Source organism: Sus scrofa, chromosome 8 (assembly GCF_054392235.1).
Source record: "Sus scrofa isolate SSC_HxYL_T2T_F1_AM1 chromosome 8, Sscrofa_HxYL_maternal_Yorkshire_Landrace_v2.0, whole genome shotgun sequence".
In the NCBI taxonomy this organism is placed as follows: domain Eukaryota; kingdom Metazoa; phylum Chordata; class Mammalia; order Artiodactyla; family Suidae; genus Sus; species Sus scrofa.
The window spans coordinates 137,080,060-137,107,395 of NC_139390.1; the positions used below are offsets into that span (position 1 = coordinate 137,080,060).

Here is a 27,336-nt window from a genome sequence, read left to right on the forward strand (position 1 = left end):
CGGGAAAAGTCCAAGATAGATTAGATACAGGGAACTGTAAGGCTGGGAGACCAGCGGTTTCACTTCCACCACCTTCCACGTGGAATAATCATTTACTTTGCCTGAAACCTCCTCTTCAAACTCCATCTCTCCTTGTATCCCAGATGCCCCCGAGGTAGTGAGAACTGTCCTCTCTATTTTATATGGGGGAGAATGAAGGAAAAAGTAAAAAGTGAACTCATATGCATGGACATACTGAATAAACCATCAACGCTGCTCAAAGAGAAGGGGTCCATACCCAGAAATACCTGACCTAAAATCCACATGGCAGAGAGAACACCGCATGTTCACCTCGATAATCCTGTTTCATCTCCCTCCTGGGCTCACAGGAGGATGGCACTTCCCAGCCTCCCCTGCAGTTGGGTGGGGCCGCGTGACTTGAGTTCTCCCTCAGGGAAGGGGAGTGAAGGTGACACTCCAGGCTCGGCCCCTAAAGCCTCTCCTGTGGCCTTTCATACTCTCTTTGCTAATCTGCCAGACAAACACAAAAGATCTACTGGAGAATTTCATGGGCCTGGGGCTGAGAACACCAGAGAGACAGAGTCTGAGGGACCCTTGAGGGAACCGAGGCAGAGGGGCGACATAGAAGTGCCATCCCCAAGTATGCCGCTCTGACATGGGATGGTTCTGCGCTGAAGGCAAGTAAGAAAAGGCTTTCTAAGGACCAGCTTTCTGACCTCCCCCATCTGAAAACAGAACCTAAACCCCCCCTTGTGAAGGTGTCCTCCTGTCCCCAACCTCCTGTATCAGGAAGGGGACAACAGCTTTATCAGCAGAGATGAGCTGGCACAGAGGAAGACCACACAACAAACCTTCTAACTAGCCCTTACCCACCAATCCTTTCTTCACATATTTGCCTTCCCACAATTTGCCCCCAGAAGCTCAAAGTCCTTTTCCTCTGATGTCTCACTTCTCTATAAAAGAACCGTTCTTCGCGAAGATGCTATAGAAGTCCACATTTTTTATTTTTTTTATTTAGCTCAATGAATTTTATTACATTTATCGTTGTACAATGGAAGCCCACATTCTATCCGCGACTTTAAGTTCCTCATCACTGAGTGCTTTTGTGTATATACAGGACGCACATGGTAATAAACTTGTTTCCCCTCTCGTTCATCTGTCTTTTCTCAGTGTGATTTTTAGGGCCTCAGCCGATGAAACTAAGATATGGAGAGGAAAAATCATTTTTCTGCTTCCCTACAAGTCCCTCCTCTCAACCCTCTTTGGATTACGGTGTGGGGAAAAAATCCCCACTGCGTCAATGAGCCTTCGAGATTTGGAAGGCGGCTGCTTCAACAGCCTCTGTTGGAGAAGGTACTCAAGGGACTGCCCCCTGACCCTGCAGCTAGACGTAGGCAATCAAAGGCTCCTCAGCCCCTCGCTGGCTTTGGAATGGAGGTCTGCCCACTGTCCCCATCGTGGGAGCTGTTCCAAGCATGCAGGCTTGAGGAAATCAGGTGTTGCTGAGACTATCTGGATGCTACATGTGACTAAACCCAGCTGTTAATGCCACTATGTAGACTTCCAGATTCTGGAGGTGGGTGTAAGAGATGGACTCATCTCCTGGTCACCCAAGACAGACCTCCTAAGTTCCCTTGCTTATTAAACCTGCCACCTCCCGGAGTTCACAGTGGGGTTTAGCAGGTTAAGAACCTAACTAGTATCCCTGAGGACACAGGTTTGACCCCTGGCCTCCATCAGTGGGATAAGGATGCAGAACTGCCATGAGCTGCAACATAGGTGGAATATGTGGCTTGGATCCTGTGTTGCTGTGACTGTGGCGCAGGCCTGGGCTGAAGTGCCGGTTCAACCCCAAGCCCAGGAACTTCCTTTAGGGTTCAGCCCTAAAAAGAAAAACAACAACAGAAACCTGGCACCTTCCAACCTGGAGGCTGACTCTTTCTTCAGTCTCTCCTTGTCCTCAGAGCAGAGGGGTCAGTTCTTGAAACAAAGCTTATTTATTCCCTCTAAAAGACCTTAGATGGTCTTTTTTTTTTTTTTTTTTTTTTGCCTTTTTTAGGGCTACACCCAAAGCATGTGGAAATTCCCAGGCTAGGGGTCGAATTGGAGCTGTAGCCATTGGCCTACACCACAGCCACAGCAATGCCAGATCCAAACCCTGCCTGTGACCTATCACAGCTCACGGCAATGCTGGATCTTTAACCCACTGAGCGAGGCCAGGGATCGAACCTGTGTCCTCATGGATACTAGTCAGATTCGTTTCCGCTGAACCATGGCAGGAACTCCATTCCTTAGATATTCTTAACTATGAGTTCCTGCCTCTGTGTGTTGTAAGGGTTAAGTAAGATGATATATGCAACAATAAACTGTGAAGTAGTGTATATCATTATTATTACATTACTATTCTTAAAATCAGTGTTTTCATAGGTCCAGAAGGATGTGACTTCTGTGAAATGCTCGTAGGTGTATACAGGGAAATAGTGTTACAGAGTCAAACAACTTTGAGAAAGAGAGGATCAGAAAAGCTAGATTTCTTTCAGTGCATATGACATCATAGAATCTTTGATTTACTTAAGTGTGCCATGACTCCATAATAGTATGCAGTGTTCCCAAAATTGCTTCATTAAGAATCCATTTTTATGGAGCACTGTACAAAACCGATATTTCTTAGAACTCACACCGGGAATACCCCCAGTGACTTCCCACATCACCTAAACATTTATTTTAAAAATATACTTGATAATAATTTACTATGCTCGGAGTTTCCGTCGTGGCTCAGTGGTTAACGAATCCGACTAGGAACCATGAGGTTGCGGGTTCGATCCCTAGCCTTGCTCAGTGGGTTAAGGATCCAGCGTTGCCGTGAGCTGTTATATAGCTTGCAGATGTGGCTCGGATCCTGTGTTGCTGTGGCTCTGGCATAGGCCAGCGGCTACAGCTTTGATTGGACCCCTAGCCTGGGAACCTCCATATGCCACAGGAGTGGCCCAAAAAATGGCAAAAAGACAAAAAAATAAAAATTAAAAAATTAAAAAAAAAAACACATTTACTATGCTCACTTTTTCATCTTGAAAATAAAAATAGTTTCTACCCCATATTTTTGGGGGCCAAGCCTGTGGCACGCAAAAGTTCCCAGGCAGGGATCAAACCCACCCCACAGCCGTGACCCAAGCCACAGCAACCACAATGCCAGATCCTTTAACCACTAGGCCGTTGGGGCACTCTGACCCTTGCAGTTTAGAAGTTCCAGGGCACCTCCTATGGAACACAACTGCTGCTACCCAGACGGCTTCATTTTTGTTCAAGAATACTGGAAAATGGCACGAGGCCTCTATTGCATATGAAGGAACACTCTTCAGCCTTCCCTTCCGAATGCTGGGATTTTAAACTAAAGACATGTGAGATACAGTTGATACAGAAAGATGCCTTCAGGGCTTCCCACATCTGACTAAAGGCAGAGCCCTCAGAAAGCAAAGCCCCATAAATCCCCTCCTGGTGGGCAAGCCAGCTTCACAGCCAGGGAGAAGACCACGCATTTGCCCTTGAATGAGACATTGCATAAACAGGGAGTTCCCTTCGTGGCGCAGCGAAACGACTAGGAACCGTGAGGTTACAAGTTCCATCCCTGGCCTCACTCAGCGGGCTAAGGATCTGGCATTGCTGTGAGCTGTGGTGAAGGTCGAAGATGAGGCTCAGATCTGGCATTGCTGTGGCTCTGATTAGACCCCTAGCCTGGGAACCTTCATATGCCTCGGGTGCAGCCCTAAAAAGACAAAAGAAAAAAAAAGAAATTGCATAAACAAACATTATCACAAGCTATCCTATCTTCCATTTGTCCCCCTAAAAGCCCATTTATTTCCCTAAGAAGGAAATTTGCCTTTTTCCCACAAAAGGCTCTCTCCCCCTTCCCTAAGTTGGTATATAAGCCCTCATCCCTAGCTGCTTGGCACAAAAGGACGTTTCATTCCCCCTGTTAGTCTGTCTCCTGCTACTTGGTAAAGCCTCCAACCATATGAACTGAAATTGGTAGAGGGAAAGCTTTCCTCCCAACATAACCCAGAATCACAGAAGATTAAGCTAGAATAGACCTTAAAGATGAACTCAATTTACAGGCTAAAAAATATATGTGGGAGTTCCCATTGTGGTGCAGCGGAAACGAATCCGACTAGTATACATGAGGATGTGGGTTCGATTCCTGACCTCGCTCAGTGGGTTGTGCATCCCGTGAGCTGTGGTGTAGGTCGCAGACAAGGCTCAGATCTGGCATGGCTGTGGCTGTGGCATAAGCCAGAGGCCACAGCTCCTCGGATTCGACCCCTGGGCTGGGAACCTCCATATGTCGCAGGTGCGGCCATAAAAAAAAAAAAAATATATATATATATATATATATATATGTTTTAAAGGGCTTTTCTGTCTCCCAGTCCAGGATAAGGCTATCCTGCTTCCCCAACTAGTGCTCTTTTTGTAACTCATACCTCTCAAGCATTGGTATTCTCTGATTGAAAATTAAAATACTGTATCTACTGCACATTGAATGTGTAATAAATACAGTATCTGGCTTACAGTAACCTCATAACACTAGCCTCCTCCCCACTCACAATTCCATCTCGCTCAGCACCCGACAAAATAAAACTGCAATCATGGTGGTTCCTGTAAAGAAATCTTATTGCTCTATTTTTTAAGTGAGTATTGGTTATTACCAGGAAAGAAATCCAATCCTTTTTTGTTAACTTCTCAAAGGTATCTCTTGCCATTTGTAAGTCCACGTAAATGGAATTCGTTTCTCCACATTCCCTTTGGATGCAAGAAATGAAAAAAAGAATCAACAGATGGAAAGGGATATTTCTAACTTTACATATTTTATGTATCATTTTATTTTACTACATATATCAGATATTATCTTTTTTCCTTAAAGCTCGCCTCCTTTCAAAATAATCAATTTACTCGGAACAAAAAAAATTCTATAAAATTTATGGTCTCCTAAAAGAGAGTAGGTACAAATTTATTTTCTCAAGTTTGGGCTGCAAAAATAGCAAAAATTTACATGCTGCACCTGAGGACTGAAACCAGGCACTCTCACACTCTGCCAGCACGCCGAGCACTGAAATTCCCAAACCTCCACATAAATTACCATCTGTTTACATGACTTTGGGCTTCATTAGCATGACTTTACTGTTCCAAAACACTCTTGCCCAGGCAAATGGCTTGATTGTTCATTGTAAGAACTTCCTGAAAAGACCCATTAACTCTTGCAAGGAAAGCAATCAACAGTTTACGCCCTATAATTCTTTGAATCTCTCGTCTCAAAAGCCTTGCCCTGCAGTTTCCGTCCCTTCTGGATTGTGGTTTCTTTCCTTGATCCTAACTCCCTCTCCCACACTGAAGATGCTGCCTTAATCTAAACTGGATTTTTAAAAAATTCGGACCTGGCCATTCCCCTCAGAAATACTACCAAGGATTTGTCTAGGTGTGGCATTTCCTTGGACTTTGTTGGTAATAACTTGAAAAGCCCTCATTCTGTCGAATGATTTGTTTTTACAATGTACTATTAAGAAAGACCTCGGGAGTTTCCGTCGTGGCTCAGTGGTTAACAAATCTGATTTAGGAACCATGAGGTTGCGGATTCGATCCCTGGCCTCGCTCAGTGGGTTAAGTATCCGGAGTTGCCGAGAGCTGTGATGTAGGTCACAGACGTGGCTGTGGTGTAGGCTGGCAGCTACAGCTCCGATTAGACCCCTAGCCTGGGAACCTCCATCTCCCGGCCCTAGAAAAGACAAAAAAAGAAAGAAAGGAAGAAAAGAAAGAAAGAAAAGAAAGAAAGAAAAGAAAGAAAGAAAGAAAGAAAGAAAGAAAGAAGGAAAGACTTTATGCTTGCTGGATTAACCAATCAATTGAAATACTAGGGCTAAAACATTTGTGCAAGTACTGAAAAAAAAAAGATTGTATGTAAATTTCCCTTTAACATCAATTCTCCTTTGCAACCTTTGGCATCTTATGATCAAACCTTAAGGTTTTATCACTCCTGGGAGGATGGCATGGATACCTGACACTTTAGAAAGATAACATAGATGTATTTTTGCTTTTTAGGGCCACACCCTCAGCATACGGAAGTTCCCAGGGTAGGGGTGGCATGGGAGCTGCAGCAGCTGGCCTACACCTCAGCCACAGCCACGCCGGATCCAAGCGACCTACACCACCGCTTGCCGCATCCTTTAACCCACTGAGCGAGGCCAGGGATTGAACCGGCATCCTCATGGATACCAGACGGGTTTGTTATCCTAGAAAGATAAAATTCTTAGTGTAGCAAAGATTCTCCTATTTGTAGTGAGACTTCACTTGAGGCTACCGTGGGGAAGAGAGGACGCGCTGTGTGGCAGAGTCCCACTTATCTGGGCTGGAAGGATCGCAAGGAGAGGAAGGCAAATGGGAGGGAGAGCGAGCAGAGGGAAGCCGCGTCTTGATTTCTCTTCTCTTGCCTTTGTCGGGAATATGTACAAATGAACCAGAGGCCTTTGTGGACTCTAGAAAGACAACTGCCTCAGGAGCTGCCAGGTGGGGTGGAAGCCACGACATTCAGCTTCCCTGAGCTTCTCTGGCTCCCAAGCGAAGCTGTTGGATCCAAGAGTTTCTCCAGTGTCCCTGAGGAGGGGCTGGGAGTACGGCTGCATTGAGAATCAAAGGGACAACTAAGAAATACCTGCGACAGGGGTTAAGCAAGTACCACCTAGTGGCCAGGACTGGGTACTAGATGTGTACAGCTATCTTCTGTGAGGGTTTGTTTGTTGTTGTTGTTTTTTTGCTTTTTTAGGGCCACCCCTGCAGCATGTGGAGGTTCCCAGGTTAGGGGTCAAATCGAAGCTACAGCTGCTGGCCTAAGCCACAGCCATAGCAACCCCAGATCCTAGCCTCATCTGTGACCTACACCACAGCTCACGACAACACCAGATCCCCAACCCAATGAGCAAGACCAGGGCTCGAACCCACATCTTCATGGATACTAGTTGGATTCATTTCTGATGCACCACAACGGGAACTCCTGTACAGCTATCTCTGAACCAGTGAGTCAACCTGAGGCCAAATCAACGGAGAGAGACAGGACCTGACCTGGCAAAGAAGGACTGGGATGAGTTATATCAGCTGCAGACACACCTGCAGGACACCGGCCTCCAGAGACAATAGAAGGCAGCCTAAGGGTCCCTTTTTGCAGCTATTGTAACCAAGCAGGACCCTATGGGGCCTTTCATGGGCAGGCCTGTCCCCCCACCCTCTGCTTTAACTCCTCTCCAAGCACTTTGATAACAGTATTTGATGTATATTTCCCGAGTTGTTTCACAAATGTGAACCCCCCACCCCCCACCCCCCTAAAGGGAAGAAGTTAACTACTTGCTGACCAGGAGCACCTAGGCCCCAGGCTTCCCAGGGCCTAAGGACGGATGACGTCAACCCCTGTGACACTGTCTTATTACCCCACCTTCGACCAATCAGAAGTCACTTACTCCGCAATCCCTCCCCCCCATCACCTTGCCTTTAAAAATGCTTTGATGAGGAGTTCCCGTCGTGGCGCAGTGGTTAACGAATCCGACTAGGAACCATGAGGTTGCGGGTTCGGTCCCTGCCCTTGCTCAGTGGGTTAACGATCCGGCTTGCCGTGAGCTGTGGTGTAGGTTGCAGACGCGGCTCCGATCCCGCGTTGCTGTGGCTGTGGCGAAGGCCGGTGGCTACAGCTCCGATTCAACCCCTAGCCTGGGAACCCCCATATGCCGGGGGAGCGGCCCAAGAAATAGCAACAACAACAACAACAAAAAGACAAAAGACAAAAAAAAAAAAAATGCTTTGATGAAACCCTTCCAGAAGTTGGGGGGGTTGGGGAGGGCATAAGCCCCACCCCTGTTCCCATTCTCCTTGCATGGCCCTGCAATAAATCTTTTTCTGCTCCAAACTCCCACATTTTGGCGGGTTTGGCCTCCTTGCGCACTGGGCATAAGAACTTGCACTGGGTAACACTATCCCCCCCCCCCATATAACTGCTGGATTAATTAAACCCGGAGGCCATTACACTGTGGCGGCAAAACCAAAACCTAGGTCTATAAATGCCTCAAAGTTATGTGACCAAAACCTGGAGACGGCCAATCACAAACAGCCCCCAGGGTTTTCAAGTTATAGTCAATCAAATAATTTCCTTTCTTTGTTTCTGCACCTTCTCTCTATGTCGCTCCCTGAGCTCACGTCGGTGGAGTACTGCCAACCACTTCCGAATTAGTGCGGCACGATTCAAGTCGAGGTTTGTTCAAATAAACTTAAAACATGTAATATGCCTCACTATCTTTTAACAGTTCCCAGCACAGTACTGGGGAGCGCAGACAAAAGGGGAGAAACAGAAGCCCAAATGCGGAGCATTTCACAGAGGCAGTGTTTAAACTACTGGATTAGGCCAAGTAGCAAACCAAGTAAGAGAGAAGTTAGATCCCCCTGTGGTAGTAAGACTAGTTAGAGATAAAATAAATGGGATCTGTTTTCCGTAATCGTCTCACAATAAGAACTGCAAAGGGCAGCCTTGGCCTCCAAGTATTAAAGCAATGTGAGGATGAACTGGTCACTCCTAGACACAAAGATGCTGAAAAACACCAAACCTCAGATACCAAAGGAAAGCAGGGCAAAGAAAGTGAACAATATAAATTTAGAAGCTACAACCTGTAGTGCTCCAAGAGGAAATTACAAAGTAGAAGAATTTTGTAACAACCTATGGAGTTTTATGTTAGACTTTTTTTGTTCAAAGATAGCAAAAGTCACAAATTAAAATGACCAAATCGGGAGTTCCCATCGTGGCTCAGCGGAAACGAATCTGACTAGCATCCATGAGGACACAGGTTAAGGATCCGGAGCTGCCTTGAGCTGTGGTGTAGGTCATAGATGTGGCTCGGATCTGGCATTGCTGTGGCCACGGTGTAGACGAGTGGCTACAGCTCCGATTCAACCCCTAGCCTGAGAACCTCCATATGGCTCGGGTGTGGCCCTAAAAAGACAAATAAATAAATAAATAAATAAAAGGCTGAATCAAAACATTTCATTTTAAATATTCCCCAATGTTTTAAATAAAGATAAATCTCATGTAAATATTACCTTTTCTTTAAAAAACTTGCAGTCAGACAAGCAGGAGATGAAAATACCGCTTTAATTTTACTGCAAAAGTAATAAGTTAGGGATAAGTCATAACATACAATAAAGCATGTCCCTTTTAACTTCCTGAAATATATATAACTGAAGACACGGAATCATTATTAATGAAAATAACTACTCTTAAGAGTCTTCCAAATTCTGGGTATACTTGGTGCATGTGACTCAAAATTTCACCAAAACCCTTCGTAGTTGACTTGATCAAGTCATTTAGATTTAAATAAAATCCATCCTTCTGAAAATGGAAATGTATAGAGCTCTAGAGAATAAACTCTGAAGCTATAAAGACAGTCTGCCTTGGTTAAGGCTTCGTGGGGCAGAAAGCACATTTGACCCTCTCTGTATCCCCCTACCTATCAAAGTGCCTGGACTACTGTACACCCTCAATGTACCTCTGTTAAATCAATGATGAAGGAATGAACACATCGGTGACTTTGTCAAACAAAGAGATGGTTTGAAGAGCATCAGGGTTAAAACGCAGATTCCTTCACAACAAAACCAAACCCTCTTCCTTACGGCTAGGCTAAAAGGACCAAGGCTGCAGAACCAAATAAAAGTGCTTTCCAGTGTATCAGACAGAGTCACCTCTCAGCCGCTTCAAACTGTGCACTTCCTTTTGCCACTGCCATCCACTCTTCTGTCAGGGACTGATGAATTCGGCTGATTTCCGGCAGAGTTTTCCGGGGAACACCGTTGGAACTAGGATCCTTCTAGGAAGGTAAAAAAAAAAAAAAAAAAAAAAAAAAAAGAATGATCAGGAAAACACACGCATGAATTAATAAATAAGAGAGTAAAGCTTGTGGCACAGGTGGGAGGCAGGCCTCACCATCTCAGACACTGGGGTATGGCGGGAGGATCTATGGCATCAGACTGGTCCAGCTGTTCCATTTCCAAGCTGTGGGCACTTGCTTGGCCTGAGCCTTAGTTTTTTCATTTAAAAAGTAACATAACACTGGCGTTCCCGTCGTGGCGCAGTGGTTAACGAATCCGACTAGGAACCATGAGGTTACGGGTTCGGTCCCTGCCCTTGCTCAGTGGGTTAAGGATCCGGTGTTGCCGTGAGCTGTGGTGTAGGTCACAGACGTGGCTCGGATCCCGAGTTGCTGTGGCTCTGGCATAGGCCGGTGGCTACAGCTCCAATTAGACCCTTAGCCTGGGAACCTCCATATGCTGCAGGAGTGGCTCGAGAAAAGGCAAAAGCACAAAAAAACATTATGCACACTGAAGTTTGAAAGCAAAGTTTTGGACAATTGCTCCTAAAGACGAGGAGCTTTGCCTGGCTTATCTCTGGCATAGGCTGGTGGCTACAGCTCCAATTCGACCCCTAGCCTGGGAACCTCCATATGGCATGGGAATGGCCCAAGAAATGGCAAAAAGACAAAAGAAAAAACAAAACATAGAAGAATTGAAAGCAGGGACTCAGATACTTGTATGCCAATATTCATTGCAGCATGACTCCCAATACCCAAAAAGATGGAAGCAACCCATACCCATCAACAGATGAATACGGTAAATACATGCAATAGAATATTACTCAGCCATCAAAAGGAAGTTCTGACACATGCTGCAACATGGATGAGCTTTGAAAACCCTATGCTAAGGGAAATAAGCTCCAAGAAAAGGAGAAATGTTATATAATGCCACTTATATGGAACTGGCCAATTCAGAGACAGAAGGGATATCAGAGATTACCTGGGGAGTAGGGAATAGGGAGGAATGGGGAGTTATTATTTAATGGTTAAGAGGTTCTGTTTGGAGACTAGTGTTTGCCAAGGGGGAGGGGGAGGGAGTGGCAGGGACTGGGAGTTGGGGTAAGTAGATGCAAACTGTTGCATTTAGAGTGGGTAAGCAATGAGGTCCCGCTGTATAGCACAGGGACCTATATCCAATCACTTGTGACAGAACACGATGGAAGATAACATGAGCAAAGGAACATATATGTGTATAACTGGGTCACTTTGCTTTACAGCAGAAACTGACAGAACACTGTAAATCAACTATAATTAAAACATAAAAAAATAGGAGTTCCCGTCGTGGCGCAGTGGTTAACGAATCCGACTAGGAACCATGAGGTTGCGGGTTCGGTCCCTGTCCTTGCTCAGTGGGTTATGCATCCGGCCTTGCCGTGAGCTGTGGTGTAGGTCGCAGACGCGGCTCGGATCCTGCGTTGCTGTGGCTCTGGTGTAGGCCGGAGGCTACAGCTCCGATTGGACCCCTAGCCTGGGAACCTCCATATGCCGTGGGAGCGGCCCAAGAAATAGCAAAAAGACAAAAAAAAAAAAAAAAAAAACCATAAAAAAATAAAGAAAAAAGATTTTCTGTTTGGGGGAAAAAAGTTTCTGCTTGGGGTGATGAAAAAGTTTTAGAGATGGACAGTGGTGATGGTTGCACAGCACTGTGAATGCAATTAATGTCACTGAATAAATAGTACATTTTAAAACAGTTGAGATAGAAATTTTGAGTTCTCTGGTAGCACAGCAGGTAAGGATCCAGTGTTGTCACTACTGTGGCTCAGGTTCAATTCCTGGCCTGGGAATTTCTGCATGCCCCTGACACGATCAGGGAAAAAAAAAAAAAAAAAAGTAAAAAGAAAGAAAAAGAAAAGAAAGAAATAGCAATTTTTTTTTTGGCTGTGGCATGCAACAATGAAAGTGCCAAGTTCTAACCACTCGGCCACCAGGAATCTTCCTGAAATAGCAAATTTTATGTTATATATGTTTTATCACATTAAAAAATGAAATAAAAATTCCTACCTCTCTGGGCTCTTGTTAAGATTTAAAGATATTAGGTATACAAAACCTTTGGATTATAGTAAATATTCAATAAGTATTTCCTTTCTCCTCTTTAGTCACCCATGAATTTTTCTTTTTCCTTTTAAGGGCTGCACCCAAAGCATAAGGAGGTTCCCAGGCTAGGGGTCAAATCGGAGCTGCAGCTACTGGCCTAAGTCACAGCCACACAGGATCCAAGTCATGTCTACAACCTATACCACAGTTCACAGCAATGCTGGATCCTTACCCACCGAGCGAGGTGAGGGATCGAACCCACAACCTCAGGGTTCCTGGTTGGATTTGTTTCCACTGCACCACAACAGGAACTCCAATCACCCACAGATTTTTGCTTTTATATCAGTGGTTTTCAAACTTGAGCATGCAACAGAATCACCTGTGATCTTTTTAAAGCACAAATTTCTGAGCCCGTCCCCGCAGTTTCTGATTCAACACATCGGGAGTGGAGCTAGAAGCAAATGCTGCCAATGTGGGAACCACACTTTGAGAACCACGGTTGTGTACAATACTTGGAACTAAATGGCTCAGCCAAGGTGTCAGAAACCACTGAAAAGAAAAATCTGTCCTTGGGTTTCCTGTTGTGGCTCAGCAGAAACAAACCCAACCAGTATCTACGCGGATGCCAGTTTGGTCCCAGGCCTTGCTCAGTGGGTTAAGGCTCCGGTGTTGCCTTGAGCTCTGGTGTAGGTCACAGGTGCGGCTTGGATCCTGCCTTGCTGTGGCTGTGGCATAGGCTGGGGCTACAGCTCCAATTGAACCCCTAGCCTGGGAACCTCCATACGCTGCGGGTGTGGCCCCAAGAAAAGAAAGAGAGAAAGAAGGAAGGAAGGAAAGAAAGGGAGGGAGGAAGGAAGGAAGAAGGAAGGACAGAAAGACCTGTTTTTAATACAGTTTTCCAAAGACATTGGTGCTCTGCTCCATATTATACCTTGCTTCCACTAAACTTATATAATAATTAAGGAAATTCTGCATCACTTGTGTTTAATGCTTAAATAAAGATATCTTGAAAAAGATATGTAACCATGACTCCCCCGATTCTCTTCGCCTTGATCTGAATCCTGGGGGGCCCCTGGGTTGAAACAGGAGGAAGCTTTTTCTCTTTGACACCCCAGGAACCTTAGGACAATGAGGTGTTCCCTACTGGCACTTAGATGCCATTTCTTCTACTTTCTACTTCAAAATCCCGGCTCCTCTGACGTGCATGACAACACACCACGTCATGTGCTTCCCCTTCTGTGATCACCTAGTCACTACCCTTCAATCATTGAAAACTTCACACTCTGCTGACTGCCTTCCTCGGCACAACCATATCTGTTATCATTCTTGGCAACTTCAGAATTAATGAAGATAGTTCATTTCCTGCCTTGATCGCTTGTTTTTAATTCAAGTCTAGTTAATTTACAATGTCGTGGTAGTTTCAAGTGTACAGAGAAGTGATTCAGCTATACATACATATACACACATACGTAGTATTTTCATATCCTTTTCTTTTATAGGTTATTATAAGATATTGGGTATAGTTACCTGTGCTTTAGGTCCTTGTCGTTCATCGATTTTACATACGATAGTGTCTATGTGTTAATCCCAAACTCCTAATTTACTGCCCCACTCCACCACCACTATCGCCTTGCATAACCATAAGTTTATTTCCTATTTTTGTGAGTCCATTTTGTTCACTGGCATTATCCTTTAGATCCCACAAATAGTGATTATCATATGACAGTTATCTTTGTCTGTCTGACTTATTTCACTAATACGGTAATCTCTAGGTCCATCCACATTGGGGCAAATGGCATTATTTTTCTTTTTTTATGGGTAATATTATACTGTGTACACCACATATACATATATATACTCTCTCTCTACTATAGATAGATAGATCGATAGATAGATAGAGCGATATATATATACACATATCTGCCTTATCCATACATCTGTCAATGGACATTTAGTTTGCTTTCATGTCTTGGCTTTTTTTTTTTTTTTTTTTTTTTGTCTTTTTGCTATTTCTTTGGGCCGCTTCCATGACATATGGAGGTTCCCAGGCTAGGGGTCCAATCGGAGCTGTAGCCACCAGCCTACACCATAGTCACAGCAACGCGGGATCCGAGCCGCGTCTGCAACCTACACCACAGCTCACGGCAATGCCGGATCGTTAACCCACTGAGCAAGGGCAGGGACCAAACCCGCAACCTCATGGTTCCTAGTCGGATTCGTTAACCACTGCGCCACGACGCCACGACGGGAACTCCTCCCGTCGTTGGGTTGTTTCTTTCTTTGATATTAAGCTGTATGAGCTATTTGTATATTTGGGAAATTAACCCCTTGTCAGTCTCATCATTTGCAAATATTTTCTCCCAGTCCACAGGTTGTCTTTTTGTTTTGTTGATGGTTTCCTTTGCTGTGTGAAAACCTAATTAGTTTAATTAGATCCCATTTGTTTATTTTTGTTGTATTTCTATTATTGTAGGAAGGATATGCAAAATATATATATATATATTTTTGCTATTTCTTGGGCCACTCCCGCGGCATATGGAGGTTCCCAGGCTAGGGGTCCAATCGGAGCTGTAGCCGCCGGCCTACGCCAGAGCCACAGCAACGTGGGATCCAAGCCGCGTCTGTGACCTACACCACAGCTCACGGCAACGCCGGATCATTAACCCACTGAGCAAGGGCAGGGACCGAACCCTCAACCTCATGGTTCCTAGTCGTATTCGCTAACCACTGCGCCACGACGGGAACTCCTATTGTAGGAAGGATATGCAAAAAATATTGCTGTGATTTATGTCAAAAAGTGTTCTGCTATGTTTTCCTCTAGAAGTTTTATAGGATCTGCATTTACATTTAGGTTGTTAATCCCTCTTGAACTTATTTTTGTACATAGTGTTAGAGAATGTTCTAGTTCCATTCTTTACATGTAGCAATCCATTTTTCCAAGCACCACATATTGAAGAGACCATCTTTTCTCCATTGTGTATTCTTGCCTCCTTTGTCGTAGATTAATTGACAGTAACTGCATGGGTTTATTTCTGGGCTCTCTATCCTGTTCCATTGATCTATGTGTCTGTTTCTGTGCCAGTACCATACTGTTTTGATGACTGTAACTTTGTAGTATAGCCGGAAGTCAAGGAGTGTGATTCTTCCAGCTTTGTACTTCTTCCTAAATATTGTTTTGACTATACAGGATCTTTTGTGTTTCCACATAAATTTTAAAATTACTTGTTCTAGTTTGGTGAAAAATGCCATTAGTAATTTGATAGGAATTGCATTGAATCTGTAGATTGCCTTGGGTATTATGGCCATTTTAACAATATTGATTCTTTGAATCAAAAACACAGTATATCTTTCCATCTATGTTGTCTTCAATTTCTTTCATCAGTGTGTCATAGTTTTCCAAGTACAGGTCTTTTGTTTCCTTAGGTAGGTTTATTCCTAGGTATTTTATTCTTTTTGATGTGATTGTGCATGGGATTGTTTCCTTAATTTCTCTTTCTGGTAGTTCATTTTTAGTATATAGAAAGGCAATAGACTGCCATATATTAATCTTGTATCCTGCAGCTTTACCAGATTCATTGATGAGCTCTAGTAGTTTTTTGGTGGCATCTTTAAGATTTTCTTCTTTTTTTTTTGTCTTTTTGCCTTTTCTAGGGATGCTTCCTGCAGTATATGGAGGTTCCCAGGCTAGGGGTCTAATCAGAGCTGTAGCCGCTGGCCTACAACACAGCTCACAGCAACACCGGATTCTTAACCCACTGAGCAAGGCCAGGGATCGAACCCACAACCTCATGGTTCCTAGTCAGATTTGTTAACTACCGAGCCACGACGGGAACTCCAAGATTTTCTATGTATAGTATCAAGTCATCTGCAGACACTGACAGTTTATTTCTTCCTTTCCAATTTGGATTCCTCATATTTTTCTTCTCTGACTGCTGGGGCTGAGACTTTCAAAAATCTGTTGATTAAAAGTGGTGCAAGTAGACATCTTTGTCTTTTTCTTGATCTTGGAGGAAATGCTTTCAGCTTTTCACCATTGAGTATGATGTTAGCTGTGGGTTTGTCATATATAGTCTTTATTATATTGAGGTAGTTTTCCTCTATGCCCACTTTCTCGAGAGTTTTTATCATAAATGGATGTTGAAATTTTTTTTTCTTTTCTTTTTAGGGCCACACCCTCAGCATACGCAAGTTCCCAAGCTAGGGGTCCAATAGGAGCTGCAGTTCCTGGCCTCACCACACCCATGGCAATGCGGGATCCAAGCAGCATCTGGGACCTACAACCATAGCTTATGGCAATGCTGGATACTTAATCCACTAAGCAAGGCCAAGGATTGAATCCGCATCCTCGTGGATACTAGTTGGATTCATTTCCACTATGCCACAACAGGAACTCCCTGAATGTTGAATTTTATCAAAAGTTTTTCTACATCTCTTGAGATTATGGTGTGTTTTTTATTTTTTAATTGTGAATGTGGTGTATCACATTGATTTCCAGATATTAAAAAATCCTGGCATCCCTGGGATAAATTCCACTTGATCATGGTATACGATCCTTTAATACATTGTTAGATTTGTTTCGTTAGTTTTTTTTTTTTTTTTTTTTTTTTTGGCTGCCCCATGGCATATAGAGTTTCTGGGCCAGGGATCAGTTTGCGCCACAGTTGCAACCTACGTCACAGCTGTGGAAATGTTAGATCCTTTAACCCATTGTGCCAAGCTGGGGATTGAGCTAGCATCCTGGTGCTGCAGACACATTGCCAATTCCACTGGGCCCAGTGGGAACTCCAGTTAGCTAGTATCTTGTTGAGGCGTTTTGCATCTTTGTTCACTGGTGATACTGGCCTATAATTTTCCTTTAGTGTGTTATCTTTGTATAGTTTTGGTATCAGGGTGATAGTGATCTCACAGAATGAGTTTTGAATTGTTCCTTCCTATGCAATTTTTTGCAAGTTTCAGAAGTATACGTTTGTGCTCCTTTCTAAATGTTTGGTAGAATTCACATGTGAAGCCATCTGGTCCTGGACTTTTATTTGTTGGGAGGGTTTGTTTTTGTTTTAACGGATTCCATTTCAAGACTGATAATTGGTCTCTTTGTATTTTCTATTTCTTACTGGTTTAGGCTTGGGAGATTGTACCTTTCTAAGAGTTTGGCCATTTCTTCTAGGTTGTCCATTTTATTTGTGTTTAGTTGCTCATAGTAGTCTCTATGATCCTCTGTACTTCTGTGGTATCAGTCACAACTTTTTCATTTTTTTTTTTTTTTTTTGTCTTTTTGTCTTTTTGCCATTTCTTGGGCCACTCTCCCGACATATGGAGGTTCCCAGGCTAGGGGTCGAATCGGAGCTGTAGCTGCCAGCCTACGCCAGAGCCACAGCAACGCAGGATCCGAGCCCCGTCTGTGACCTACACCACAGCTCACGGCAACGCTGGATCCTTAACCCACTGAGCAAGGCCAGGGATCGAACCTACAACCTCATGGTTCCTAGTTGGATTCGTTAACTACTGCGCCATGACGGGAACTCCAACTTTTTCATTTCTGATTTTATTGATTTGGGCCCTCTCTTCTTGATGAGTCTGGCTAAGGTTTATCAATGCTGTTTATCTTTTCAAAGACCCAGCCTTTATTTTCATTGGTCCTTTCTATTGCTTTTATTTTTTTGTCTATATTTCATTTATTTCTGCTCTGATCTTTATGATTTCTTCCCTTCTACTAGCTTTGGGTTTGTTCTTCTTTCTCTGGTTGCTTTAGGGATAAGGTAAGGTTGTTTATTTGAGGTTTTCCTTTTCTTTTTTTTTTTTTTTTTTTTCGTCTTTTTGCCATTTCTTGGGCCACTTCCACGGCATATGGGAGGTTCCCAGGCTAGGGGTCTAATCAGAGCTGTAGACGCCGGCCTACGCCAGAGCCACAGCAACGTGGGATCTGAGCCGAGTCTGTGACCTACACCACAGCTCACGGCAACACCGGGTCCTTAACCTACTGAGCAAGGGCAGGGACTGAGCCCACAACCTCATGGTTCCTAGTCGGGTTCGTTAACCAATGCGCCATGATGGGAACTCCCGAGGTTTTTCTTGTTTCCTGAGGTAACCTTCTTTCGCTATAAAATTGCCTCTTAGAACTGCTTTTGCTGCATAGGCTTCAGACAATAATGATTTAGTGTTCATTTATCTCTAGGTATTTTTTTAAGTTTGCTCTTTGATTTCTTCAGATCCATTGTTTATTTAGTGGGATATTGTTTAGCCTCCACGTGTTTGTGTTTTTTGCAGTTTTTTTTTTTTTTTTTTTCTTGTTGGCTTCTAGCTTCATAGCATTATGGTTAGAAAAGGTGCTTGATATGACTTTAGTGTTCTTTAATTTACTGAGGCTTGCTTTGTGGCCCAGCAAGTGACCTATCTGGAAGAATGTTCCATGTGAACTCAAAAAGAATATGTATTCTGCTGCTTTTTGATGGAATGCTCTATAAATATCAAGTGCATCTGGTCTAGTGTGACATTTAAGGATTGTGTTTCCTTATTAATTTTCTGTGTGAATGATCTGTCCATTGAAGTGAGTAGGATTTTAAAGTCCCCCACTGTTATGTCAATTTCTCCTTTTATGTATGTTAACACTTGCCTTATATATTGAGGTAACCCTATATTGGGTGAACATATATTTACAATTGTTATATCTTCGTCTTGGGTGCATTCTTTGATCATTATGTAGTCTCCTTCTTTGTCTTTTGTAACAGTATTTATTTCAAAGTCTATTTTGATATAAGTACTGCTACTCAAGCTTTCTTTTGATTTCTATTTGCATGAAATATCTTTTTCCATCTCCTCACTTGTCATCTGTATGTGTCTCTAGAACTGAAGTGAATCTCTTCTGGCAGGACACATACAAGTCTTGTTTTGCGTCCACTGTATCCAGTCTGGGTCTTTTGCTTGGAACATTTAGTCCATTCACGTTTAAGGTAATTATTGATAAGTATGCTTCCACTGCCATTTTGTTAATCGTTTTGGATTGGGTTTTGCAGGTCTTTTTTCCCCTGCCTTCTTTTGTTCTCTTCTCTTGTGATTTGATCTTTAGCATTATGTTTGGATTCCTTTCTCTTTTTGGTGTGTTTATCTATTAAAGATTTTTGTCTTGAAATTACCACGAGATCTTTTTTTAATAGAAGTCTCTATTTATATGTGCTTGCTTTAAGTTGCTGATCTCTTAATTTCAAATGTATTTTAGACACACTCACAATTACTGTTTTTCATATTATATTATACTACCCTGGGACTGGCTTGTCCCAAGCAGTTGGGTGGTAAAAGGGGAGTGAACTGCAGGAATGCACAGGATATCTCCTTTTGGCGAGGGCCACTTCGCCAAAGTTGAGAACCATAACCAACCTACCATATACATAAAACAGCATAAATAGCAATTTAGACAATATGAAGCAACAGAGGAATATGTTTCAAATGAGGAAACAAGATAAAACCTCAGAAGAGGAACTAAGTGACATGGAGAAAAGCAACCTACCCAACAAAGAGCTCGCAGTAATGATCCCAAAGATGATCAAAGAACTCAGGAGGGATGGATGCATAGAGCAAGGAATGAGAAGTGGTCTGTCAATTCTTGATCTCATCTCCACTCTTTTCCTCTGCTCTCCCTCAGCCGCCCAGGCCTTGAATCAGGGTTTCTTTCTTTCTTTTCTTTTCTTTTTTTTTTTTTTGTATTTTTGCCTTTTCTAGGGCTGCACCTGTGGCATATAGAGGTTCCCAGGCTAGGGGGTCTAATCGGAGCTGTAGCCACCAGCCTACGCCACAGCCACAGCCACGCCGGATCCGAGCCTCGTCTGTGACCTCAGGGCAACGCTGGATCCTTAACCCACTGAGCGAAGCCAGGGATCAAACCCACAGCCTCATGGTTCCTAGTCAGATTTGTTAACCACTGAGCCATGACGGGAACTCCACTGAATCAGGGTTTCTAAATGGATGCAGTTGATATTTTACATCAGATAATTCTTCGTTGTGCAGGTCAGTCTTGTGCATGGTAGGATGTTTAGCAGCATCCCTGGCCTCTAGCCACCAGATGGCAGTAGCAGCCACCCTAATGCATATTCCCCTCCTCAGAACAAACTAAAAGGACCACACACAGACAGTGCCAAATGTTTCCGGGGGCGGGGGGAGGGGGACCATCCTAATTTAAAACTTTCTGCCTCAAATACACATGATATCCTGTACTTTGAAATCATCAATAATCGTTCCACCTACTAAATTTCTGTTAGAAACATTTTCCTCTGTAATCGTCATATACCGTCTTTCCAATTCATTTACTTTAGAGTAGAATTCCCAGTCTAACTTTAAAAAAAAATTTCTTTTTTGTCTTTTGTCTTTCTGGGCCTGCACCCGCGGCCTATGGAGGTTCCCAGGCTAGGGGTCCAATGAGAGCAGTAGCCACCGGCCTACGCCAGAACCATAGCAACCCAGGATCCAAGCTGCGGCTGTGACCTACATCACAGCTCACGGCAATGCTGGATCCTTAACCCACGGAGCGAGGCCAGAGACTGAACCCGCCGCCTCATGGTTCCTAGTCAGATTCGTTGCTGCTGCGCCACGGTGACAGGAACTCCCCCAGAGAACTCTTAAGCCCTTTCCACCATGTGAGGAACACTGAGAAGACAGCTATCTACAAATCAGAAAGCAGGACCTCATCATTCATCAAACACGCTGGCATCTTCATTCTGGACTTCCTAGCCTCCAAACACTGTGAGAAATAAATTTCTGTTTATAACCCATCAAATCCATAGTGTCTTGTTATAGCAGCCTGAGCAGACTAGAACACGTTATAGCTGAACCCACTCCGAAGTTCTTTGAGGCCCCTGGGCTCTCCAATCCATTGACCATAGTTTGTTCATTATTCGTCACCCTCCTCATGTCGTTCTTACCCAGCTTAGATTCTGTGGCCCTTTGCAAATACCTCTAAGTCTTCTGCCCCTTTCCTATCGTATTTACCCAGCAAAAATCCATGTGTAATTAACCTCAGCTCCGAACTACGCCAAGGGAATCCAAGCAGCTTGACATCAAAGGGAAAAAAACCAAACAACTAGGCTTGACTGATTGCACCATAAGTCTCCAACCCCCAGTTTCAAATGGGCACTCTCTCCCGTCCGGGAATCTCCCCCAGTGTTTTCTCTCTCACGCAGAGACACTACGGCTCCTCTTCCTTTTACTCCTCAATCTGTACCAGTTCTCCTCCACATCGTTCACTTTCAGATGAGGACCGTGCCTTGGGCATCACTGAGAAAACCGAAGCAACCCAGCAAGAGCTGACCAGGTTCCCACAGTCTGCCTCCCCTCGCTCCCCTGTTCCCCAGAACTGAATGAGCATTTCTGTCCGAAGCCCTCCCTTCTACGCTGGACCTCGCTCCCTTTTCTCTGACTCTGCCACGATTCACTCTTTCTCATGCATCATTGCTTTGCTCTCCTGCGTCGGATCCTTCTCCCTGGCATACGGACATGCCTTCAGACCGCCTCTCTAAACACCCACAAAACCCTCCCACGGTCCTCTCCTCCCCGCACAACAGAACTGCTCGGAGCTGTCACAGTCCTTGTGGCCTCTTACCCCGCTCTAGTCTCGGCCGTCGCCCTCAGGCAGGTGGCACCCTCTCTCCCCCGTGATGACTCAGCCTTGACAAAACAATAGCAAGCTCTGGGCTTGTCTCACTTGACCTCTCTGCAGGAGGTCAAAGGTTTGGCTACTTCCTCTTTCTAGAACACAGTCATCTCCTGTCTCCACGCGCCACCCTCTCCTGGTTTTCCCCCACCGCAGAAACTGGTGCTTCTCGGTTCTTCTCCTGACCCCTCCTCACTGTCTGGCCTCCTAGTGGAGAAGTCCCTCAAGGATTCTGTCCCTTTTCTCTTCTCCTTTCTACTCGCACTCTAGGTAAGGTGACTCTCTATCCAGGACCCTGACTTCAAATACCATCTGAAGTTTATTTATTTCATTTGGGTTTTTTTGGCTGCGCCCGTGGCACACGGAAATTCCCAGGCCAGGGATCAAACCTGAGCCACAGCAGCAACCCGAGCCACAGCAGTGACAACACCAGATCCTTAAGCCGCTGCGTCACCATGCTGAATAACCACAGGTGTGCATTCCAGTGCTAGCCCTGGATCCAGATTTGGACACGCAACTAAAACTCTGGATCTCTTCTCCAAAGTCTTCTCCCACGTGGCTCCGCCTCACACAGCTCTTCACCCTTCCGGACTATGCTCTGCCAGACTGGCTCCCCTTCTGCCCCTCCCGCACGCTACACTTCTTCTTGCCCCAGGGCCTTTCTCTGTGCGGTTCCCTCCACCTGGAACACTCTTTCTCTGGATCACGGCCAAGATCTCAGCTCAAATGTCACCGCCTCCAGGACGTCTTCCTTGACTGACGTTTCTAAAGGCGCCCACCTCATCAGTCTCAAATGGTTCCTTTTTTGTCTTTGGAGCACTCGCCACACTCTAATACAATCGTATTTATTTTGCATTTTGTGTTTCTTGCCTGTCTTTCCATATAGAATCCAAATGTCATGAATGAAGATAAGCTTGAGGGTATTAGTCACGTTACCACAAGCACCCTGAGCAGAGCCTGAGACAGGAGGCCTTTGCTGACGTGCTGCCTGTAAGAGAGCAACCAAGCACAGTCTCCTGACTCTCCCCAGAGCCCAGAGACCTTGGCTTCTGACCATCTTCTGTCCCAGGGCACACGGTAAGAGTCCATATGGATGTCAAGTTTAAAACATTCCCAATAATAGAAGAAAGTTCAAATTACAAAAATAAGTATGTATACTTTTGTCTCCCTACAAACATTTCGGAAGTCACCCAGAAATATAAAAATAAAATCCTCTCTGTTAATAATTAAGAGGGCACTAGAACATGGTGGGTAATGGGGTGAGCTTTGGAGCTGGATTGCTGAGGTCTGAAACCAGCTCTGCTGCTTCTTAGCAGTGAAACTCTGGGTGAGTCCACCTCCCTGAGACGTAGTGTTTTTTCTGTAAAATGCAGAATTTAATGGCAATTGGAGCTGACACGAGGATTAAATGTGTTGATTCATTTAGAGGACTTTGGTGGCTTCTCACCGGCAACCACCACTAATCATTATTATCATCACCATCGGTATCGGTTAGGAAGCCAAACGAGGAAGTGAGTGAGAATCACAAGCTCACCTGCACCTCTGCGGCGGCCTAAGCCACCGCAGTGCCAGTGCTGGATCCTTGCCTCACGTGCAACAGCAGGAACTTCTGTGTTTTATTATTATTATTATTATTTTGTCTTTTTGCCATTTCTTGGGCCGCTCCCGCGGCATATGGAGGTTCCCAGGCTAGGGGTCGAATCGGAGCTGTAGCCACTGGCCTCCGCCAGAGCCACAGCAACACAAGATCCGAGCCACCTCTGAGACCTGCACCACAGCTCACGGCAACACCAGATCCTTAACCCACTGAGCGAGGCCAGCGATCGAACCCACAACCTCACGGTTCCTAGTCGGATTCGTTAACCACTGCGCCACAATGGGAACTCCAGGAATTTCTGCTTTTAAGGAAGCATTCTAACAAAGGAGCTTACTGTTTTAGTAAAAACTTTGAATATATATAAATGATACAATGTTTCAAGTACTGCTATGAAATCTAGCAGAAAAAAATGATTTTTAAAATAAACAGAATATGTCATAGATACCTGGCAAGTTGTCACAAAATCAGCATATGTTCCAGCAAAAATGTGTTTGACTTGACTGTCTGCAAGATCTAAAAGAAAGTCATAAATCCACGATTATTGATTTTATTTTTTATTTTTTTTTTTTTTGTCTTTTTTGTCTTTTTTTTTTTTTTTTTTTTTTTGTTGTTGTTTTGTTGTTGTTGTTGCTATTTCTTGGGCCGCTCCCGCGGCATATGGAGGTTCCCAGGCTAGGGGTCTAATCGGAGCTGTAGCCTCCGGCCTTCGCCAGAGCCACAGCAACGCGGGATCCGAGCCACGTCTGCAACCTACATCACAGCTCACGGCAACGCCGGATTGTTAACCCACTGAGCAAGGGCAGGGACTGAACCCGCAACCTCATGGTTCCTAGTCGGATTCGTTAACCACTGCGCCACGACGGGAACTCCACGATTATTGATTTTAGAAGTAAAAACCAAATCTTTTGTTGTAAACCTAAAACTGCTCTAAATAAGTCTTTAAAATGTTTTCCTATATTACCAAGCTAAATTTACTTCTTTATTGGGGATCATAGTCTTCTAAATGGATTTTGACTATAAATAGCATAAAAGATGATTTTTGATCTGAGTATATGTCATATATTCACTTAAAATTTAATTTTTCACACACTTGCATAATGAAGCCAGGCTGATTTGCTTTAGAAAGGGTTTGATTAAATATATAAAAGTGTACTGTTCTGAAGCTTAGGTAACGATTTGGGTTCTTCCTTTGTATTACCTTAATCTTTAGAAAAGATTACCGAATCCTCTAGGAAGCACTGCACAAGGAAAAAACGCACAGTGCACAAACTGAAAATAACAGGACTAAAAGAACCACAGTTCTATGCACTCCTTTGAAAGGAAGCTAAATAATATTCCTCCTCCAGGGGTGTCAATTAACACAAAAGCACAAATTAGTGGGATCACTCATACCATCAGCAGAAATGAGGCAGCTAATGTCAAAGTCCTCTGCCAGAGCCTCTGGATGAAGTGAGCTGCCTGGGCAACTTGGTCCACGACCAAAAGACACCACCTGACCAGTGGTGTAGACATATGCAAGGGTGTGGTAACTGCAGAAGAGAGAATATATCATACGAATCGTGCTTTTGGAGAAAGGTGATGTCTCAACACAAACAGCAGATTTATCTTATACTAAGTACCCAGACTCCACATCACAGTGTCAGGGTCAGAGGTGCCAAAGCATTTAGCTAGACAAACGGTAGGTGACGGTTAACTCAGTGCTCACCTGAAAGGCAGAATGTTACTGATGGGTCTTTATTAGGGTTTCTATCCTTTGCTTTAAATAGAAGCTTTTTTGTTTTTCTTTTTCTTAATGAATTGGATAGATAATATTCCCAGTGTCCTCATAATTAAGTTATGCCAAACTCTGAATATATATGCAAATATACATCCTCTTCTACTTGCATGAGATTAATTTTATCTAATGAACTCAAGTAGGCAAATACCACTATCTTTGTTATAAACCAGTTTCCACCCATCCCCACCCCCACCCCAGGAAGGTGGTTTATACACAGTAAAAATTACAATAATTTTTTTGTTTTATGGCCGCATCTGCAGCATAAAGAAGTTCCCAGGCCAGGGACTGAACTTGGGCCACAGCAGTGACAACGCCGGATCCTTAACTGCTAGACCACCAGAGGACACCCAATAAATTCTTATTAAATAAATGAAATGTCTAAGAAGAAAAAATGGAAAAACTATATTCGAGAGAGGTAAATTTGCAGAAAGGAAAATGGTCTCTCAAAAGAGTAATCACGTATTTTAGAGTTTAGGGTTTGATAATATTCCACAAGAATCACCTGTGAGTAATAAAGTATAACACTTTCTACTCATGCTTTTAAAAAAAAAAAAACAACTTTATTACCTGCCACAATCTATCTGTGAAACCAGGCCCTCAATTCTTTCCACGAGTCGTGGACCCCTCTTCTCAGCAGTGGGGCTGTGTCCCAGCTGTCCATAGCTATTGTCGCCAAACGTGAACACTTTCCCATCCTGTTTAAAAAAGGAGGGATCAGACTAATTTCAGGTTGAAAAAATAACTAAAAACTGAAAGATCAAGTAGCATGAGAGAGTTGTATGAGAGCACTATGGGAAATATAACCTCTATATAAAGAGGAGGGGTCAATATTTATTATTTCTAATAGTGAATTAACACATAAAACTTGAAAAATCTTTGGAACTCCCTTAAGAACTAGGCATGTAATACACATTTGTAGAAAGAATTGATGGACCAATTAACTAGTTCGAGAGTAACGCTAACATTTAAGCACAGGGTCGCTTTATCTGGGTCCTTCTCTGAAAATAAAGCTCCTTCAAAAAATAATTCTAAATTAAAACAACTCTAGCTTTCTCCTGCCAACTAAGAATAATACAATCCAAACATGCTTTTACTTATTTATTATTTTATTTTATTAGTTTTTGCTATTGTAGGGCCACACCCTCGGCATATGGAGGTTCCCAGGCTAGGGGTTGAATGGGAGCTGTAGCCGCTGGCCTACACCACAGTTGCAGCAACATGGGATCTGAGCCGCATCTGCAAACTACACCACAGCTCACAGCAATCCCGGATCCCTAACCCGCTGAGCAAGGCCAGGGATCAAACCTGCATCCTCATGGATCCTAGTCAGGTTCGTTAACTGCTGAGCCACAGAGGGAACTCCCAAACATGCTTTTAAAACGAACAATGTAAATTATTTTAGATGCTTAGGGGTGTTTTGTCGTCTTTTTTTTTTTTCTGTCTTTTTAGGGCTGCACCCGAGGCATTTGGAGGTTCCCAGGCTAGGGGTCGAATCGGAGCTGTAGCTGCCAGCCTATGCCACAGCGACAGCAACGCCAGATCTGAACTTCCTCTGCGACCTACATCACAGCTCACAGCAATGCTGGATCCTTAACCCACTGAGCAAGGCCAGGAATTGAACCCTCAGCCTCATGGTTCCTAGTCAGGTTCATTTCCACTGTGCCACGACGGGAACTCCCAGATGTTTAGTTTTTAAATAAACATTTCAACCACACAAATAGTCTTCAAGTCTATTTTTCATCAGGGCTAAGGAGAGTCCACCCCATTGGAAGGTGTTGTATGGCTGGTGTAAGCAAAGGTGGGAAAACATTCAGGAAATAGATTCGTAACTGTGCCGAGCAAGAAATGGAACAAAGATGTTCTAGTCTGTAATGTGGGCCACCGAAACCTGAAAAAACTACTTCGTTGCTCCTATAATAATTTTTCAGGTGTAGAACTACATTTTGAATGAGTAATCGCTAAAGGATTAGCTCCTATATAAATCCAATTTAGTAAGTATCTAAAAGCATTTCCTAAAGCGGAAATCAGCCTTTACGACAGGACCTTAAAAACTCCATGGTTTATATTAGGCTTTCTCCTCTGTAGAGACCCGTACAATGAACAGATGTGTTCAGATGTTGACACACATAGTGCTTTCCGTGATCATCAGTACAAGCACTATGTGTGTCAAGACATGGGGTTCCCGTCGTGGCGCAGTGGTTAACGAATCTGACTAGGAACCATGAGGTTGCGGGTTCGACCCCTGGCCTCACTCAGCGGGTTAAGGATCCGGTGTTGCCGTGAGCTGCAGTGTAGGTCGCAGACGTGGCTCGGATCCCGTGTTGCTGTGGCTGTGGTGTAGGCCAGCAGCTACAGCTCCGATTCG

The 27,336-nt window shown here is 44.0% G+C and overlaps 1 protein-coding gene across 24 annotated transcripts in view; it reads right to left on the reverse strand.

The window, feature by feature from the left end:
* The window catches only part of HERC6 (HECT and RLD domain containing E3 ubiquitin protein ligase family member 6), a 152,708-nt gene that overhangs the window by 29,707 nt on the left and 95,665 nt on the right, over positions 1 to 27,336 (reverse strand). For 14 of the 24 annotated variants that reach the window (XR_014813399.1, XR_014813402.1, XR_014813401.1 and 11 more), the window contains 6 exons: positions 25,539 to 25,666; positions 24,587 to 24,723; positions 23,640 to 23,707; positions 9,760 to 9,884; positions 9,121 to 9,180; positions 4,701 to 4,794 (listed from right to left, as the gene is read on the reverse strand). Coding sequence is in view for 20 of the 24 variants with exons in the window: in XM_084973469.1 (XP_084829595.1) it covers positions 4,701 to 4,794; positions 9,121 to 9,180; positions 9,760 to 9,884; positions 23,640 to 23,707; positions 24,587 to 24,723; positions 25,539 to 25,666 (612 nt within the window). In the remaining 4 variants the exon portion in view is untranslated. The remainder of the gene's footprint in view (positions 1 to 4,700; positions 4,795 to 9,120; positions 9,181 to 9,759; positions 9,885 to 23,639; positions 23,708 to 24,586; positions 24,724 to 25,538; positions 25,667 to 27,336) is intronic. The other 10 variants (XR_014813403.1, XM_084973480.1, XM_084973484.1 and 7 more) reach the window with 1 other exon arrangement.